This window comes from Pyrus communis, chromosome 6 (assembly GCF_963583255.1).
Source record: "Pyrus communis chromosome 6, drPyrComm1.1, whole genome shotgun sequence".
Classification (NCBI taxonomy): domain Eukaryota; kingdom Viridiplantae; phylum Streptophyta; class Magnoliopsida; order Rosales; family Rosaceae; genus Pyrus; species Pyrus communis.
The window spans coordinates 19690505-19708534 of NC_084808.1; the positions used below are offsets into that span (position 1 = coordinate 19690505).

General features: G+C 37.6%; 3 protein-coding genes across 3 annotated transcripts; all 3 read left to right on the top strand.

The window, feature by feature from the left end:
• Positions 1–825: 825 nt before the first annotated feature.
• On the top strand, positions 826–4133 carry LOC137738088 (UDP-glucuronic acid decarboxylase 4-like). The gene is made up of 7 exons (XM_068477690.1): positions 826–1557; positions 1909–2056; positions 2301–2380; positions 2526–2609; positions 2695–2769; positions 3504–3596; positions 3695–4133. Exons 1-7 carry the CDS (start codon positions 919–921, stop codon positions 3911–3913), a joined length of 1338 nt encoding a protein of 445 aa, XP_068333791.1. The 5' UTR covers positions 826–918; the 3' UTR covers positions 3914–4133.
• A 2154-nt stretch (positions 4134–6287) lies between these two features.
• On the top strand, positions 6288–10786 carry LOC137736915 (eukaryotic translation initiation factor 2 subunit gamma-like). The gene is made up of 9 exons (XM_068476235.1): positions 6288–6429; positions 7066–7244; positions 7378–7439; positions 8204–8316; positions 8392–8494; positions 8865–9092; positions 9171–9389; positions 9645–9905; positions 10270–10786. Exons 2-9 carry the CDS (start codon positions 7139–7141, stop codon positions 10570–10572), a joined length of 1395 nt encoding a protein of 464 aa, XP_068332336.1. The 5' UTR covers positions 6288–6429; positions 7066–7138; the 3' UTR covers positions 10573–10786.
• A 4698-nt stretch (positions 10787–15484) lies between these two features.
• On the top strand, positions 15485–16735 carry LOC137736480 (phylloplanin-like). The gene is made up of 2 exons (XM_068475743.1): positions 15485–15884; positions 16251–16735. The coding sequence occupies exons 1-2, from the start codon at positions 15692–15694 to the stop codon at positions 16538–16540; spliced, it is 483 nt and encodes a 160-aa protein (XP_068331844.1). The 5' UTR covers positions 15485–15691; the 3' UTR covers positions 16541–16735.
• Positions 16736–18030: the final 1295 nt, after the last annotated feature.

The following is an 18030-nucleotide window of genomic DNA, read 5'->3' on the forward strand; positions in this document are numbered from 1 at the left end:
ATCCCACGGTAATTAAGATATCAAAACAGCCTGTCCTTATAGGACACGAACGTATTACACCATGGTGTAGTGTATTGACAGCTGGTGACATTTTATTTGGGATTTAACTTCGCTCCTGAAGAATTCAGCAACAGCTGCTGCTTACACCCAATTCTGGTTGGACATGTATTCAAGTTTTGATTAGAAAAATCAAATTTTGAACACGTGTCCAACCATGATTGGATGTAAGCAGCAGTTGCTGCTGAATTTGCAGCAGCTAAGTCCAGTTCTTTTATTTGATGTGAACGAATAAATTCCAAAAGTGAGTACACAAATAATACATTGTCATCAATCAAAATTTTATCTAAAGAATGGGGCGTGTTTGATATTGTTTTTACAAGGGTTAAAAAGTGTTTTCTGTGAACACACTTGTTGAAGAACTTCTAAGTGTCTTTTAGATAACATTTGAATTTTTTCGTTCAAATTTCTACAAACTTGTAACACCAATGTTTATAAGCAGAAGTACTTAATATGCTCACCCTACTTTCTAGAGAAATCCAAAACGTGCCAATAATATGCTTACCTAACATTACTTATTACATTACAAAAGCTCTGTAAAACAACACACAATCTAGTTTAGTGACAAAGTAAGCAAGTAAATCCCCCACCTCATTGCCTAAAAAGCCAAAACCTACATAGATGCACCCACCAATCGCGCGCCTTAGAACGATTATCCGGCCAAATTTCATGCATGAAAGTCCCCATTTACCCACCACTTCCACCCAAAAAACTCTTCTCCCCATCCCCACCCACACTACCCCTCCCTCCCTCTATCCCTCCCCCCCATGCTCCTCTTCTGCCCACCCTTTCCATTTTTCATCTCTCCAAACACTTCCCCATCAAAAGTCTGAAAACTAGACAGAAATCCAAGTGAAAATTATGGCCAGCAGCTCCGATAATCTGTCATTAGTTCACAGAACCCAACATAATCAACAAAATGACGACCAATCACAACCCGTTCTCGAACCACAAACCAACCACAAGCCTCCCCATTCCTCCGCCAACCCCATTCGATACATGCTCCGCGAGCAGCGTTTTATCTTCGTCCTCATTGGCGTCGCCATCGCTGTTTTCTTCTTCACCACCTTCCTGGCATCGAACCCACTATTGGAATCCGTTCACGACCCTGGTCTCGAATCCGGATTAGGTTCTGATCGGCCAGCTATTGATCTCCCGGCCAACCCTATCCGCAGGGTGCTGTTGGAGACGCGGAATGCGGGAGGGAAGGTGCCGCTGGGGATGAGGAAGAAGAACATGAGGATTGTTGTGACGGGTGGGGCCGGGTTCGTGGGGAGCCACCTCGTGGACCGTCTGATCGCGAGAGGGGACAGCGTGATCGTGCTGGATAATTTTTTTACCGGGAGGAAGGAGAACTTGGCGCACCACTTCGGGAACCCGAAGTTCGAGCTGATTCGACACGACGTGGTCGAGCCGATATTGTTGGAGGTTGACCAGATCTACCACCTCGCTTGCCCGGCATCCCCTGTGCATTACAAGTTCAATCCGGTCAAGACAATTATATCCTGTCTTCTCTTGTTTCTATTTTTATTTCTTGTGCTTATATGCATGGTTGGTATTTATTACATGCGTTTTTTTTGTGATAACTATAATATCATGACATGGAGTAATGCTAGGGAGACTAAATTTGTAGACAAAATTTTAAAAATTAAAGGACATGGAAGTTGATGATTGGTTTATTACTTAAACGTTGATAAACGTGCATATTCCTTGGTGACATATCATTTAGTTTTGCAAATTTAAGCATTACCCTTATGACATGCTTTAACACGTAAAATTTTTAATTTCTTGTTTGTGGTGAATGTGTATGTGCCTGAGGTCCTTAATTTGTTGTCTGAGCTGGGGTTTCACAAGACAAATGTGGTGGGAACACTGAACATGCTTGGACTGGCAAAAAGGGTTGGTGCACGCTTCTTGCTGACAAGCACCAGTGAGGTTTACGGTGACCCCTTGCAGCACCCTCAGGTCGAGTCCTACTGGGGTAATGTCAACCCCATCGGTGAGTCACTCTCCCTCTCTCTGTCTCCGCTCGACCCCGACATGATGAAACTCTGCGAGAATATCAAACTATACCATATTTACTAATCACATTACTGATGTTTGTTTCAATAGCGAGACGAGTAAAATATGTACTGTATTTACTTGGTTGCATTCCTCACAAAAAAATTCACGGTGAAATATATAATCAGCAACACGATCGGTAAATTAATGATTTCATAGATGTTTTCTGTTGGCATTGGCAGGTGTAAGGAGCTGCTACGATGAGGGAAAACGCACAGCAGAGACTCTGACCATGGACTACCACAGAGGCCTTGGCATTGAGGTCACATTATTTTCTCTCATATTATTTCTTTCCGTCATTTGGTTATATGTGTCTCGGTTTCAAAAAATTCTAGATCACACCCAAAACTTGAGACGAATATTAAAATAGTTGCACTTAGGGTTCTAATGTATAGAATGTCGTGCAGGTGAGGATTGCTCGGATTTTCAACACTTATGGACCGCGTATGTGCATCGATGATGGTCGTGTTGTAAGCAATTTCGTAGCTCAGGTGAGCAGTTTTATACTTGTAATGTTGGTTTAGGCCTTGTTACATCTTTTTCCCGACAAATTCGATGTCTCTGTGGAATATACAGGCATTAAGGAATGAGCCATTGACAGTTTATGGAGATGGCAAGCAAACCAGAAGTTTCCAATACGTTTCTGACTTGGTACTATAATTCTTCTCCTTTATTCCGTTAATGCACTAATTAACTATGAAATTCTAATTGCTATTTTACATTAATCACGTCTCTGTCTAAATTAGCATTAAGGTCAAAGGTGGTTATAGACTATTTTGTCACTGTTTTAAAGTGAAGGTTGTATGGGAGTCTTTGTATATATGAGTCTCTGTCACTGCAGCATATACATTAAATCATTAATCCTTCTGCAGAATTTTCCACAAAGAGGCAAGTGGTGATTGTCCTCTCTTAGTCGCGGGATCTGATAGAGGAGAAAATTGTGTTCACGTTATCTGATTAGAACAGTTCTCACACTGAGTGAGATAAGCGTGATGTCGAATGAGATCAAAATACATAATGCCTCATGATTTTGTGAAAGATACTTTACAAGTAACGTGATCAGACACTCTAAATTTTTTCTCATTATAGAGGCCACAACCATATTCGGATAGTAATTTATGCACGACTAATGTTGGAATGCAATTTTGTCGGACGTAGTATGAAGTCAATGGTGTGTGTCCTTACATTGGTGTAGGTTTGGCTAGACATTTACCAGTGTACTTACTTGGGCCGTGTCTAAACCCGTCGGACCTGAGAAGTCCAGCCCATCAAACGAACCCTAGCAACCACTGAAAATGCTTATGGTAGCAATTCCTCTTGATTCAAACAATTAAAACTGAAATGTACTTAACAATTTGTGTCGTGCATTGCTTATGTGGAACTAGGTCGAGGGTCTAATGCGGCTGATGGAAGGAAATCATGTAGGCCCTTTCAACCTTGGCAACCCTGGCGAATTCACCATGCTAGAACTTGCCCAGGTAAAATTAATCAAACTCATTAACTATTTAAACAAACAATTCACAACTCGAAGTCTCGAGTTTGAATTCCTGCTCCTTACTCCTGCTTGTATGTACAGGTTGTGCAAGACACAATAGATCCAAATGCGAAGATAGAGTTCAGGCCCAACACAGAGGACGACCCGCACAAGAGGAAGCCGGACATTTCCAAGGCTAAGGAGCTTCTAGGGTGGGAGCCCACCGTGCCCCTCCGCAAGGGGTTGCCGCTCATGGTTACAGACTTCAGGCAGCGTATTTTTGGTGACTCTAAGGATAGAGATGCAGGCTCCGCTATGTGATGTTTTTGTATTAGATTTTTTATGTATTTCGAGGAAAAATATAGGAGAATTCAGAAAAAAAGAAAAGAAAAGAAAAAGATATATAGATGTGGAAAATAAAGTTAGAATTAAATTGAGTTTCTAATATATTATATATTTAGTGTTTCTTGGTTAATTACTCTTTATAGGAATAAAACTTGGCATTCTTGCATATGCCAATGGAAGATTATTGTGAGAATTGTATAGGGATCAATATATATTATAGAGTTTTGTTCGTTTCAATTTCGATATTAATTTTTTTTTTTTTTGTCAAACGATATATTTTGTTAGACTAGATGTTAAATTAGCCACCGACAGGATTTGAACCCATGTCGTCATGCAATGACTCAACATCTTTCCACAATTGCGGTAAAAGGCCACTTGTCAATATTTGTCCTGCTGATTTAGTTGTATTTTTTTATTTTGTTGGAAGATGTAACATGTTTGAATCTTGTATCGTTTTAATCTAGACTTTTGTTTTTATTTACTTTCAATTATGTACTCATATCTTCGTACCCGCTATGCGTTGCACTAACATGCTAGTAAAATTTATTAATTTATCTCTAATGAAATATAGATTTATATCAAACCGAGACTAGATTAACAACTTGTTTATCTATCTAGAATTGAGAAAGTCATGTATATGAGAAAATATAAATGATAATGAGAATGAGGTCAACTACTTTTCCCTACTCGATCAAATTCATAATTTTTTGATAGGATAACGCTAGAGAGATCAAATTTTTAAATAAAATTTGCAAACCAAATGATATGTCACCAATAACATATCAAACACATTTCTACGTCTTGTGAGTTTGTGCTTTGCATTTCCCGCAACTGGGTGGTTCATTTTAAATCTCATTGCACTTCGAAGTTGTTGGCTTTGTATCTTTTGCATCTCAAGCAAAACAAAAGCGTTTTATTATAGTGGCTATAACTTAGTGGTTAAAAGCAGTTATTCTTTCTCCCGAGTCAAGTGCTCAAACTTCTTTTCATCAACTTTGTATAAAATGAAAATCCCAACAAAAATAATCATCATTTAGATCCCCTTGTTTTGGCCTATCCGAATTTGTTTTCAAGATCTTGGCAATGCGAACCTTGGCATGTCTATAAAGAAAAGAATTTTGTGACAGATAGTTTAGCGATATATAGTCTTGTTTTAGATTTAGGTAATTTTTATTTTGATACTCTTGATTTAGATTTAGGTAATTTTTATTTTGATACTCCTCCTTCTTGTTCAGTTAGTTTTATTCGTGAGAATCAAAGGTATATTATTGAGTAGGTTTGTTTGGGCTCTTGCTTTTAGCCTTGTTTATCAACCAAAAATTCCCCAGCGAAAATAAGCTACTATTTTTCTTTTGGGTTTCAACAACAAATATGTCAAATATAATGTGGTGAAACATATGGGTGGGTTCAAAAAATCAAAAATCGAAAAAAAACCAGACCAAACACCGAATCGAAATAGAAAAATTGAAAACCGAAAAAGAAAAAATCGAATCGAACGGAACGTTATTAGTTCGGTTTTGGTTTTGGAGGTTCAGAAACCGAACTGAACCATTTCAGACAAAATCGAGCTTGGATGGAACCGAATCCCTTTACACTTTGTGAATGTATGCCCATTTTTGTGAAACTTTGTTACCAAGTTTGAAACTAAGCCTAGGGCTTTTCCAAGGAGCATACTTAGTTCAATTAGGGAGGACATTTCATTGGTTACAGAGGAAAGTTTTGGAAGGCTTTGGAACTTGGAATAGCTTCTCTATTTGTTTGCTTTTTGAATGGATACGGTGACCATTTTTCTTTGCACTTGAGGTTGTTGATAGCATAAAATTGGTTTATATGATCTTGTATATGTACACAACTACCTTCCCATTTTTCCACTTTCCCCATTTTCTTATTATTAGTCTACCAATGCAAGCCTATTTTCTAAATTCCATATTCAAAAAATGATCAAGTTTTGTAAAATAAAAAAATTGAAACTGTACCAAACCGAACAAAAAAAAATCAAAAGAAAATTGAACCGAATCGAATGAAATCGAACCCATCCCTTGTCAAACATAACTCTTTTCATTAGAGTAGTACTTCATTTACCATTTATTTGTACAATCTCTTTAACAGAAGTAAAACTCATCAACACATGTGGGTCCCATTTGTTCCATCTGTTAGAGAGACAATATGAATAATGGTACGAATAGATGGTAAAAATAACAATTTTGTTTTTACCCAAAAAAAAAAAAAAAAAAAAAATCCCCGGTCTAGTGGGCCTAAGCCAGTCGGAAAGGCACTACCAAACCAGTGCCTCGGTTAACTATCAAATAACGAAAACACCCTCAGTAACATTTTGCGAACGTGGAGATGCCAGCGAATAACCCTTAAACCTGTGCGGGCTGTGTGTGTGTGTGTGTGTGTCTCTCTCTCTCTCTCTCTCTCTCTCTCTCTCTATACAGCTCAACAGAAAACCTTGCTCACTCTCGTCGTCTTGCCCTAATTCCATAGTCCAGGTCCGTACCAATCTCTCTCTCTCTCTCTCTCTCTCTCTACAGAAACGGATATTTCATTTTTATTTTTTTAATTTTTAATTTTTTAATTTTTTTTATATTTTTATTGTGAGATTTTCGAGCTGTTTGATTTGGGTGTGTTATTTTTTGAGTTTTTCAGAATCGAAATTTTCTTGCTATTTTATTATCAGTTTGTTATTTTTCTGGTGTAAAAGAGGAGCATTTTTGTAGATAATACTTTATAGAGAATTTAGGGTTTTGGCATCTTGGTTCCGTACTGTGGTTTTTACTGTTGGCCGCCGTCAATGGATCCCGCTGAAATTTAGGGTTTTAATCTTGTCCTTTGTTATTTTATTGGTCATTTTGTACAAAATGGTTTTTGTCATCTGGAAATAGATGGGATTTTCTTCTGAAATGAATGTTTCTAGTATAAATTTAGTTATCTTTTCACTGTTACCGTTTTATTCATGATCTTGTTCATGGTAAATTTGATGTGGTATTGCACTAAATACTTGGAGGGTTTTGTACCAAATACTATTACAATTGCATACTGGTTTTCACTTTGAAAAGAATTGTGGCAGCGGTGTCCGTTTTCAACTGAGTCTTATTGTTAATCAACAATTTGGGTGATTTATGCAGTCTTTCACAGTTTGGATTTCGTCACTCTTGATACCACCCAGTTGTTAGCTGATTACTTCAAGTAACTGTCAAAATGTCGAGGAAAGGTTTGATGGAGCAAGACCTGAGTAAACTGGATGTAACAAAGTTGCATCCACTCTCGCCTGAAGTTATATCTCGTCAGGCGACTATCAATATTGGTAATCTTAACTCAGATGTTTAAACTGCTCTGAGATTATTATGGCCATTGTTATATTGATTTGACCATCATTTGTTTGTTAGTACCATGTCGTAATTTTGCACTTATTTGGATTTATATGAGTTGCCTTTCAGGTACTATTGGTCATGTGGCTCATGGAAAGTCAACAGTTGTAAAAGCAATTTCTGGTGTTCAGGTGATTAGTTGTTTCCGTTTTGCATTTGATACTGTTTACGTCTTTTCTGTTTATTTATGCCTGGACATTGTAAAGACAAGCAAGCATGTGTTTCCACTCGTGAAGGTGTACAAAAGTTGTATCTGGTTGTCGCTGCTTATTCTCTTTGAGCTACTAATGCACGCTCACAGCCAAGGAAAAATATATTAGGAAAATGTTCTCTCGGATACTAATGTGTTATATTTGCGGGATAAGAGAATTTAGGTTGTTGAGCATCATTGTATTTCTACATCTCACTACGAAAAGTGACTAATCATTTCAGATGGCTACAGATCATATACTTTTTATTCTTGGTGGAGATATGTCTTAAGTTGAGCGTTAAAATGGAAGCTATCTAATAGTATGGAGTATGTTATCCAGGATGATAATTTGTTTAGTATGAGATAGTAGGGATAAATGTAACCTTACCCTACAGGTTTGATAGTTTGGTGCTATCAAAATAAATTCAATATTGTCTTTGGTTACTGGAGATATGTCAACAGTGCTCTGATTTTTTCATTTCACTGTTGCTAAGTTGCTTTATGTACGAAAACCTTAAGCTATTGGCTAAAGCTCTAGTAGTGTATCTCATTAGATCAACATTGCAGGCACTAACCACAATAATTGGTTTGTCAGTTTGAGCTATATTTCTCTAGCTTATATGTGTTGTGAGCATTTAAGCTTGGATATGCCAATGCAAGTTTATATCTTTAAGAAATTAAAAATCGAACATTAATGGTATGCAGACTGTTCGTTTTAAAAATGAGCTGGAGCGCAACATTACTATCAAGCTTGGATATGCCAATGCAAAGATATACATGTGTGAAGATGAGCGGTGCCCTCGACCTATGGCCTACAAGTAGGCATCCAGTTAATGTAATTGTCTTTGATCACATTCTACCATTTTCTTAACGTTTATTCATTTCTTTATTAGGGCATATGGAAGTGGAAAGGAAGACGCTCCTCTCTGTGATGTTCCTGGATTTGAGAACTGCAGGATGAAATTGTTGAGACATGTATCTTTTGTAGATTGCCCGGTAAGGCTTTGTGGTGAAATTTTTGTACCATTTATTTTTGTGCCATAATATTTATGACTACACTAAACTGTTGTGAATAAATGGTGGTGTGTACCTGGTCATCCTTGCTTAATAAGAGGATCTGATAGCTTGATACTTTGTGTTGATCAATTATATATTGTCTGAGTGGATCTTAGTTTTTGTTTGCTGTACTCATGGATAACATGTTATTTAGTAGGATCGACGTAAGGTTTTTCCCATGGGATCTTGCTACATTTTATTAGTTGCAAGAGACTTTCTCTATTAAATGATTGTCATCTTTCGCATTGTTTTTCTTGGTTTGATTTTGTTATGTTTCTTAAAAAGTTATTTATTTCATACTTTATTATAGGGTCACGATATTCTTATGGCTACTATGCTTAACGGTGCCGCGATTATGGATGGAGCATTGCTTCTCATTGCTGCTAACGAAAGCTGTCCGCAACCACAAACTTCTGAGCATCTGGCTGCTGTTGAAATTATGCGTCTTCAACATATTATTATCCTTCAGAATAAAGTTGATCTCATTCAGGAGAATGTGGCCATCAACCAACATGAGGCAATCAGGAAGTTTATTCAGGTAAGTTCCTTTGGAGCATTTTTTTTTTCTTCTGGTTTATTGGTCTCAGTCCATTAATCATTAAACATTGTGTACCAGGGAACTGTAGCTGATAATGCACCAGTGGTGCCAATTTCTGCACAGTTGAAGTATAATATTGATGTGGTGTGTGAATACATTGTCAAAAAGATCCCCATTCCAGAAAGGAACTTTATCTCACCTCCCAATATGATTGTTATACGTTCTTTTGACGTCAATAAACCTGGGTACGAGGTTGATGAGATTAGAGGTGGTGTAGCTGGTGGAAGTATCCTCAGGGTATGTCTTTTATTGTTATATTTTGTCAAAAGTGTACAGTTTTCTATGATTTCCATTGAGTGTCAGCTCTCGGCATCTGAGGTTTCCTTTTTCCTTTTCTGGTCTCATTCTAAGTTAGTAGTGGAATTTTGGGTCGGGAAAATATGCACACATATCTTGATTGGATGATAATTTGCGGAATTTTGGAATGTTTCTTAAGTAGTTAGTTCCATACATCTTTCATGAATAACATATTTGACAATGTGGTTGTGGTAGGGTGTTCTGAAAGTGAACCAATTTATCGAGGTTCGTCCTGGGATTGTTGTTAAAGACGAGAGTGGAAACATCAAGTGCACACCAATATATTCTAGAATTGTCTCATTATATGCTGAGCAAAATGAGTTGCAATTTGCGGTGCCAGGAGGTCTTATTGGTGTTGGGACAACCATGGATCCCACTTTGACACGTGCTGATAGATTAGTGGGTCAAGTTCTTGGTGAAGTTGGGTCACTCCCTGAAGTATTTGTTGAGCTTGAGGTAAGGGATTGCTGCTACAATAATGCTTTATACTTTGTTTAATTTTTTGAGCTGTTTAAAACTTGAGGAGATGTTTCTAAGAGAATGGCTAACTTGTGTGTGCGTGCGCATCTTCATTCATGAGCTTGTTGACGGTGCATTTTGTTTTACATTTGATAATGCGACTGTTGTGTAACTTTGGTATAATATTGGCTTTCTAACCGTACTCTCTTGTTTATTCTTTATTGGATTTTTTAGCATGTTGATTCTTTCGGGGTCTTTTGTTTCTTGTTTTCTCATCCCAAACTAGACAAATCTTGTTTATCAGAAGCGGTTGTCAAGCATAAATCCTTGGTGTTGATGAAGATTGTGGTATAATTTGCAGGTCAACTTCTTCTTGTTGAGAAGGCTTCTGGGGGTCAGGACAAAGGGGTCCGAGAAGCAGGGAAAGGTTTCAAAGCTGGTCAAGGGGGAGATCCTCATGTTGAATATAGGATCCATGTCTACAGGGGCTAGGGTTCTTGCTGTAAGGAACGATTTGGCAAAGTTGCAACTCACGTCTCCAGTTTGCACCAGCAAAGGAGAGAAAATTGCGCTCAGTCGACGAGTTGAGAAGCACTGGCGTCTTATTGGGTGGGGTCAGATTCAAGCTGGAACTACCCTTGATATCCCACCGTGCCCAATTTGAGTTGAATTTGGTAAGACAGGAGAAAGCAAGAAAACTAGTAAGACAGCTAAAGAGTAGGCAAGATGTGGAAAGTCAGCAAGTTATTGGGAACCATTTTTGTCAAATGGAAGGAAAAACATTGTTTGGCGGATCATTGTCGTTTTTGTTTTGTTTCTTTGATTTTTGATAAAATTATACTTTCATCTGCATTATTAGCTCCTTGCATTACGTTATACATGTTAGGTATGGTCCCTTGATCCTTAAACACTTAAGGCTGCATACTCTCTAGTTTGGAACCTCCCTGGGATATGCACGGTATCGAAGAAACTTTTGTTTCCGTATCTTTTCTCGGCTCAAGGTTTTTCTCTATTCCTTGTATAACTGCTCTCCCTCCAGCATCTTTGCAGAAATGCTCAAAAAGTTTTCTTAAAATCCAGTACGTGAATCTTCCTCCTCCTTCCGCTCCGTACCTTTTGGCCGAGTATCGAACCCCATTGCGAAAATGCTCCGAAATTGGTACTATGTCCTGTAATACACAGGCACGAGAATGATCATCTTGCCCTTTGATATAAAAAATACAGGATCAACCTTCACTTGGAAAGTTGAAAGCGGTACCAGCAAACTAAAGTTAGGTATTTACTCAAAGGTGTAAAACGTACAAGGCTTGCAAAAGATATGATGAAGATCTTCTAAATGGGTGGAGTTCCTTTTCGCTTTTGTGCTTAGTTGATTTTTCTTTCTTTAGTGCTCGCGTGGCAACATGCGAGTGGCTGAATTTTGGCCATTCAGGTATTTGACTTTGATGGGCTATATTCGTGAACAAAAATTCAATGATGCTCCAAGGTATCATATTCTCCGAAACACCATAGAAAAAATCTCTTCCGTGAATATGATTTCAGGTGCAAAGCCTCTACTTAGTGATTAATTTGGTCTTTCAACTGAACGCATAGCTAAGGTTTGTTCATGGATTTACGGAAGGTGTGTTCTACATCAAGGGTGCTTTTAAGTTTTGTTATTGCTTATTGTAGGTAAATTTCACTTATATTAAAGTGTGTGCCGTTGATTGTATCAATTTTTGTGTCTAAATAACATTACCTTCTAGTTTTTATTACATCACATACTATAGTGTGCTAATTATTTATTTAGCTTCATGTTTGCGACAATTAAAAGAATACTATATAAGAGATGTTATTTGTAAGTAGTGGGTTGTCTTGGTGATTAGGACTTTTATTTTACTCATTGTGTTCTGGTTTAAATTATACTCCTAACCTTAGTATAAGCTAGTGTAGAATATCACTTGTGGTAAAAAAAATATTTGAGTAATGTTATTTAAGCACACAAGACTGATCGCCTTATTGATATTTTCTCAAATAAAAATGGGTTCCTCAGTATAGTATAGTAGCATAGTACTCCACATATATCAATTATTGTAATTAGTTTTGTGTGTCTAAATAACACTATTTATTAAAATATATATGCCCTATCAAAGAGCTCAACGATGAGATCAAATTGTTGACTTGTAGGGTGAAGCTTCATCCGATAAGGCGGCCTGCATGCATGGTGACGTACAACGAGCTGCATGGGAACTACAATTTTGTTATTATGGCCATAACTTACGATTTTCCGGATCACCGAAAAGTGAATCTGTTAAACTTCTAACACAAACTTCCGAAGAGAGCAGAATTCAGTTATTGCATGCATGTTTGCCAGATATGAAAAGAAAAACAAATACAGCAACTTGCCCTCCTGCAGATTGCAATGGCCTATAAATAATCGGTTGCCCTCCACAGCAATTGTGCGCAAGAAAAAGTCTGCAACTTATCAAAGCAAGAAGGAGAAGTAGTCGTTTAACATATAGATTGCTATGTAATCCAATTGAGCAATGGCCTTCAAAAGCATTCTGTTTGTGTCCCCTCTTGGTTGCTGCTGTGGTAATTCCACTAGCTCAATCCCAAATCATCCCTGCCCTTCTTAGTGTAATCCGCATTGACGGGATTCTGTATTGCACTGTCAATGGCAATGTCGGTCCCGGTGGCCCCAACGCTACCCCAGTTTTCGCAAGTAAGTTAGTTTGTTCACTTGTTTAACTTTCACCACGTACGGGTCGTTTAATAACCATCTTGTTTTTAATTTGAATCACATTACACATCTTCAAATATTATACCATATTCTCATGTTACACTATAGACAAATGTTTAACTTGATCAATAGTCGAAAGTCGAAACCAGACAATTTGGCAAGAGAATAGTTTCCTTGACATAGTTTTTTTATGTTTTCTTGTAGATGCTACCGTCCAGCTTCAGTGTGATTCTGGGAACAACGTTGTTTCAACTGTAACAACTACTGGTTCAGGAGTCCTTTCAATCTTGCTGGACTCCATAAACTATCTTCTCTCTTCACTTTTATCTACCTGCAGGCTTGTGGTTACCACCCCACTCGCCAGCTGCAACGTTAACTTGTCTCCGACCGGAATTCTCACATCAGCTTTGCAGTTCGTCGGAAACACCGTCGTCAATGTCGCTCCAGTTGGGTTCGTCCTCCATATTAATTAACTAAGACCACGGGCCTTAATTAGTTTAAAGAATAACGTGGCATCCATGCGGCTGTTTCTTAATTACATTTTTCATGTATGAATAAGGTCAATTAAGGGTGTAACACCTTTGATTTCCAAATATTTCTGTTATCATCAACTCCTTGTTAATGTCATGGTTTGTGTGGTCATGTTTAATGTGATATATTATAAAAAATGTTTAACGTGATATATAACCACGTTCAGTTCAAGAATTTTGTATTCTACTTACTAATTCGAACAGTCAGTTTTTAGGTCTTTCACTCAAAATTATCTCAAAAGAAAAATCACTCAAAGTGGAAACGCTATATTTATAGAAAGCAAATGCTAAGAGATGGGTAATGCTAGAGAGACTAATTACTTCAACCATATTTTGTAGCCAACAGACTCGTTTGGAAGTGCTTTTAAAATAGTTAAAAGTGATTTTGGTGAAAATGTTTTTAGAATCAATCTTTAGTAGAAATGCAAATGAATACTGAAAAAACACTTAAAATGCTTCAAAAGCATGAAGCATTTCAAGTGCTTTTAGAATCCAATTCTTTTTTTTTTTTTCAAAAAATGTTTTTAGTCATTTTAATAGCGCTTTCAAACGAGCCCTAAATTATGTGTTAGTTATTATTGGATTTCTATAAATCATTAAAGAAGGTTTCCAACCATCAATCGTCACATCACAGTCTATAAAATATGATCTAAAAACATGATCTTTAACATTTTCGGATAAGAGATTAATTAATAGAAAAAGTACCAACAAATATATATTAACTTTAATTTTGAAGTAATTAAGTACAACTTCATACTCATGAGTATTGACATGATTCAATGAATATTTACTCTGAAAGAAGTATGAAATTAATAGTATAATATACAGATAAGTATATAGCATGTCGACCAGCTCAACCTGACTTATATAAATAAGTCCAATCATACTTTATGTCATGTTTATGAAATTTTTTTTAGCATGTTCCATATGAAGCCTAAGTCTCCGAAAGATAACAAATACAACTTATCAAATAACTATTTCACTTATGAATTTGATAAGGGAATATACAAATAAGTACATAACGTGTCGGCCCAGCTCTACTTGATTAATTTAAAATTGGCCTAATCATACTTTTATGTTGTGCTCGTGAATGTTATGGGCATTATGGAGTTCCAAGGGGTGACAAATACAACTCATTAGAGGTCATAAACAAGCATTTTTAGCGTCCCACTCTCTACACTCAAGCAAAACCACCTCAAAGTAATGCAGTTTGGTTTCTTGTAAGTTTTGTACATCACAGGAACAAAGAAATGGTACAGAAGATCACAACATGAGCACTCCTGTTAAAAAGAAACACGTCGAATCAATTAGAAGATGGGGTCATCAATGGGCCGGGCTAGACTAGCTCAGCTCAGTTTATATGGGCCTGAGCCGGGCCTGGCTTAGTCAATGTTAAGTGATATTAGCAGGCCATGTTGAGCCGAGCTACAATGAAATTCAAAACCCGGCCCTAGCCCGTCAAATAGGCTTTCGTGGGCCAGAGCAAGAGAGTTGAAAAGTTCGAACAACCCCTAATATATGAGTCCGGATCCTTGCCAGATTCTTTTTATGAGGATCTCGAGAATCCGTTAATCATGTCCGTTCATTGTACATCATGTGGTCAAAAATTATTTTAAATATTTTATTTAAAAATAAACATAAACAGTACTTGACAAAAACTAACCGCACGATGTACGATAAACGGACACGATACACAGATGTCTAGGATCCTCACCAAAAGGATCCGGAGAGGATCCTGTTGGCTAATATATGGCATGTGCAAGACTGCGTGCTCTTTTATCTATGTATCACCTTACTTCATTGTCAAAGAGTCGACGAAGATCTAATGCGTATGCAGTATATTCCATCTTTCTTAGTGGATGCCCGCAGCCAGAAGCAACTTGATTTTGTAGCTGCCCGGATCATGGGGTCATTACATTTAAGTCGAAACAAATCGGTCAAATTAATAACGTTTAGGTTTAGGGCCATACAAGTGTATATATATACAGAGTATGGACCTAGCTACTTATAACTTTCTGAAGTAAATTGAAGACCACGTATTCTGGGTGGGTAAAAAGTTCGAACTAACCTTTTACATCTTGGTTGTCCATGCCATACGGACTCGCCAATTAATGCAATTTGTCACAAAGCAACCAAGGTCTCATATTATTGACAAACTAATTAGGGCATACTAGCTACCTCAGTGAGATTGAATGGAAGAAACTTGGCTTAAATAGTAGGGTGATGTCCACCCTCTGAGGCCGCGTGCATGACGGATGAGCTCCATGACAACAACCTTAGATTTTGACGGAAATAACTTACGACAAGAATGCTATCTTTTTTCTTCACATGATTTTCCGGATCATCCAAAAATACACAAGGAGCATTCCGAATGTCCGACGATTTAGTCAGAAAAATCTGCAGCAACTTGTCCCTCTTGCAGCTACAGAGCTTAGCCTATAAATTGGTAACCCTGCACGGCAGTTCTGCAAGCCAGTTCATCATTTGCAACTTAGCAAGAATATATACTTGAATTGGTGCACTTTGGAGCAATGGCTTTCAAAGCAACCCTCTTTGTGTTCCTCTTGGTTGCTGCAGTGGCGATAGTACTAGTTCCAATGGCAGAAGCTCAACTTGGGCTCATCAGCGGCCTCCTTGGTCTCATTCGCATACAAGGAACTCTATTCTGCACTCCCAACGGTAACGTGGGTACCGGTGGCGCTACAGCTACCCCAGTATTCTCAAGTAAGTAAATTATTTAGCTCGCTCAAGTCCAATTAACCAATCATATTTAGATTTTCTAATGCTAAGCATACCATAATTTATACCACGTTTTTATTGATGTTGATTTAATACATCACACGTCGCATCATAGTACGAATGTGTTGTAAGATTAGCATTAATGGGTTTACTCTTATAAGTTTCATCACCACAATAGTGCTCTCTTTGCATGTCTGGATGGTTATGTTTTCAGAATAAGAATCGCAGGATAGATCCTCACCATAATGTATGGGTGTATGGGCTAATATGTAGTATGACGAGAATATAAAGTCTGATAAGAAAACATTTCTAATATCACCATACATAATTTGTTATGTTTATTTGTTGTAGATGCTACTGTTCAACTGTTGTGTGGAACTGCGGGGAATGTGATTTCAACTGTGACAACTAATGGTAGCGGAATCTTTTCAATCTTATTGGACCCTCTCCAGTTTCTTCTCAATTCACTATTGTCGGATTGCAAGCTGCTGGTTAAGACACCGCTGTCCGCCTGCAACTCAAGTCTGTCCGGGTTGACTGGCCTTCTCTCATCGCCGTTGCAGTTTATCGGAAACACCATCGCTGGCCTCCTCAGCATCGTCAACATCATTCCAGTCGGCTTCAACCTCATAAATAATTAAGGGAATGATATGCACGGATATGGTCGTTGCATATGCAGTAGTGCTTCTTTTATATATAGATAAATCGATCGATAAGGTCAAAATAAGATGTAACGTTTGAATTGTACCCCCTTAGTTTGTCTTCCAAGTATTTGTTTTTGTTATGTATCCTGGTGAGCTACTGCTTAGAAGTAGTATTCTGCCAAGTAATTAATAAAGGCCATGTCTTAATACTTGTTTTCGACAATATACTGTCCACAGTTTATGCATGGCACATGCAAAAGGAGCAGAAATTGTTGCTCTCCAGAGGAAGCAAATTTTCCAAATTCTACACACACACACACAAAGACAAACATGTCTAGTTTACAAGACGGGTGTGTGCCAACTCATTCTTAATGTCTATTTACATGTATTAGAGTAAGTTAACAATGTGATCGGTTTTGAGTATCTCAGTTGATGACTATAAGTGACTTTCTCCGACATTATCCTTTCACTAGAGACGCAGCCTGATACGTACATATTTTCTCGGGGTTTCAGGTCTTCTGTTTGAATATTTTTCTTAGGACTTATAGAAGATGTTACAAGACATCTTATGAATAGGCCTAATGAAGTGAGAATCATGAGAATCATGGGTATATCATTTAACTAAAAGGTACTCCTAGCTAGCTTCACAATCCGTCTCCACTGGATCGCCAAGAGAATCAAACGCCACCGCCTGAACTTGGCTGGGTTGTGTTGTGACCTTTTGTATTCAATTGATGACGGGGGTGGACAAAATCGAACTTGGGATTTCAAGTGTACACAAGCTTGTTAATTTGAAAGTGATTTAAATAACTAAAAGCGTTTCTAGATCACTAATAATGCTTTAGATAATGTTTTTTTTAGAAAAAATTAATTGAAAGTGTTTTTTATTTTATTTTATAAAAAGCATATATACAACATGATTTTTTTCTTCAAGAAGCACTTCAACGACAATTTTAGAAAGTAATTGAATTTCAATGTGGTTCTAAAATCGCTAATAAGCATAAGTGGTTCTTAAAAACCCTTTAGTGAAGGGGCTCTGCAGGTCCCTTGATGCTGGGGTTGTGCCTGTGCCCTTGAATAGGACAAAGTCGGGCTCACCAGATTCCGCTAGACCCCCTTCCATATACAAAGCAGGTTAATCATGATCCAAGAAATTCAAGTTGGTTGGCCTTCTAAGAATGACCATGGAACGAATTTATTGTTATCGTAACGTTTCTATTCATAAAGTTAAATATAAACTATCAAATATAGTGTTGAAGTATAAGACCAATACACTATATAGCGTTGAATCTTTTATATGAAAATTGCTGTCCGTTTTCCTGTATCAAAACGTGACGGCATTTTCCATGAAAAGGTGCGTCGGAACTTGGATACAACTATATTCACACATGGCCATCACCGATTCACCTTCGTATCCTTGGTATCAAAGATATGAAATTTAGGTTGGATCATATCCTACTCACACAATAAAAAATAAGATTAAAAAT

Coding starts and splice junctions, on each gene's coding strand:
- LOC137738088 (XM_068477690.1), top strand. CDS start 919: ATGGCCAGCAGCTCCGATAATCTGTCATTAGTTCACAGAACCCAACAT. Junction 2,057..2,300: donor GGGTAATGTCAACCCCATCG/GTGAGTCACTCT, acceptor TGGCATTGGCAG/GTGTAAGGAGCTGCTACGAT. Junction 3,597..3,694: donor CCATGCTAGAACTTGCCCAG/GTAAAATTAATC, acceptor TTGTATGTACAG/GTTGTGCAAGACACAATAGA.
- LOC137736915 (XM_068476235.1), top strand. CDS start 7,139: ATGTCGAGGAAAGGTTTGATGGAGCAAGACCTGAGTAAACTGGATGTA. Junction 7,245..7,377: donor TCAGGCGACTATCAATATTG/GTAATCTTAACT, acceptor GTTGCCTTTCAG/GTACTATTGGTCATGTGGCT. Junction 8,317..8,391: donor CCTCGACCTATGGCCTACAA/GTAGGCATCCAG, acceptor TTTCTTTATTAG/GGCATATGGAAGTGGAAAGG.
- LOC137736480 (XM_068475743.1), top strand. CDS start 15,692: ATGGCTTTCAAAGCAACCCTCTTTGTGTTCCTCTTGGTTGCTGCAGTG. Junction 15,885..16,250: donor AGCTACCCCAGTATTCTCAA/GTAAGTAAATTA, acceptor TATTTGTTGTAG/ATGCTACTGTTCAACTGTTG.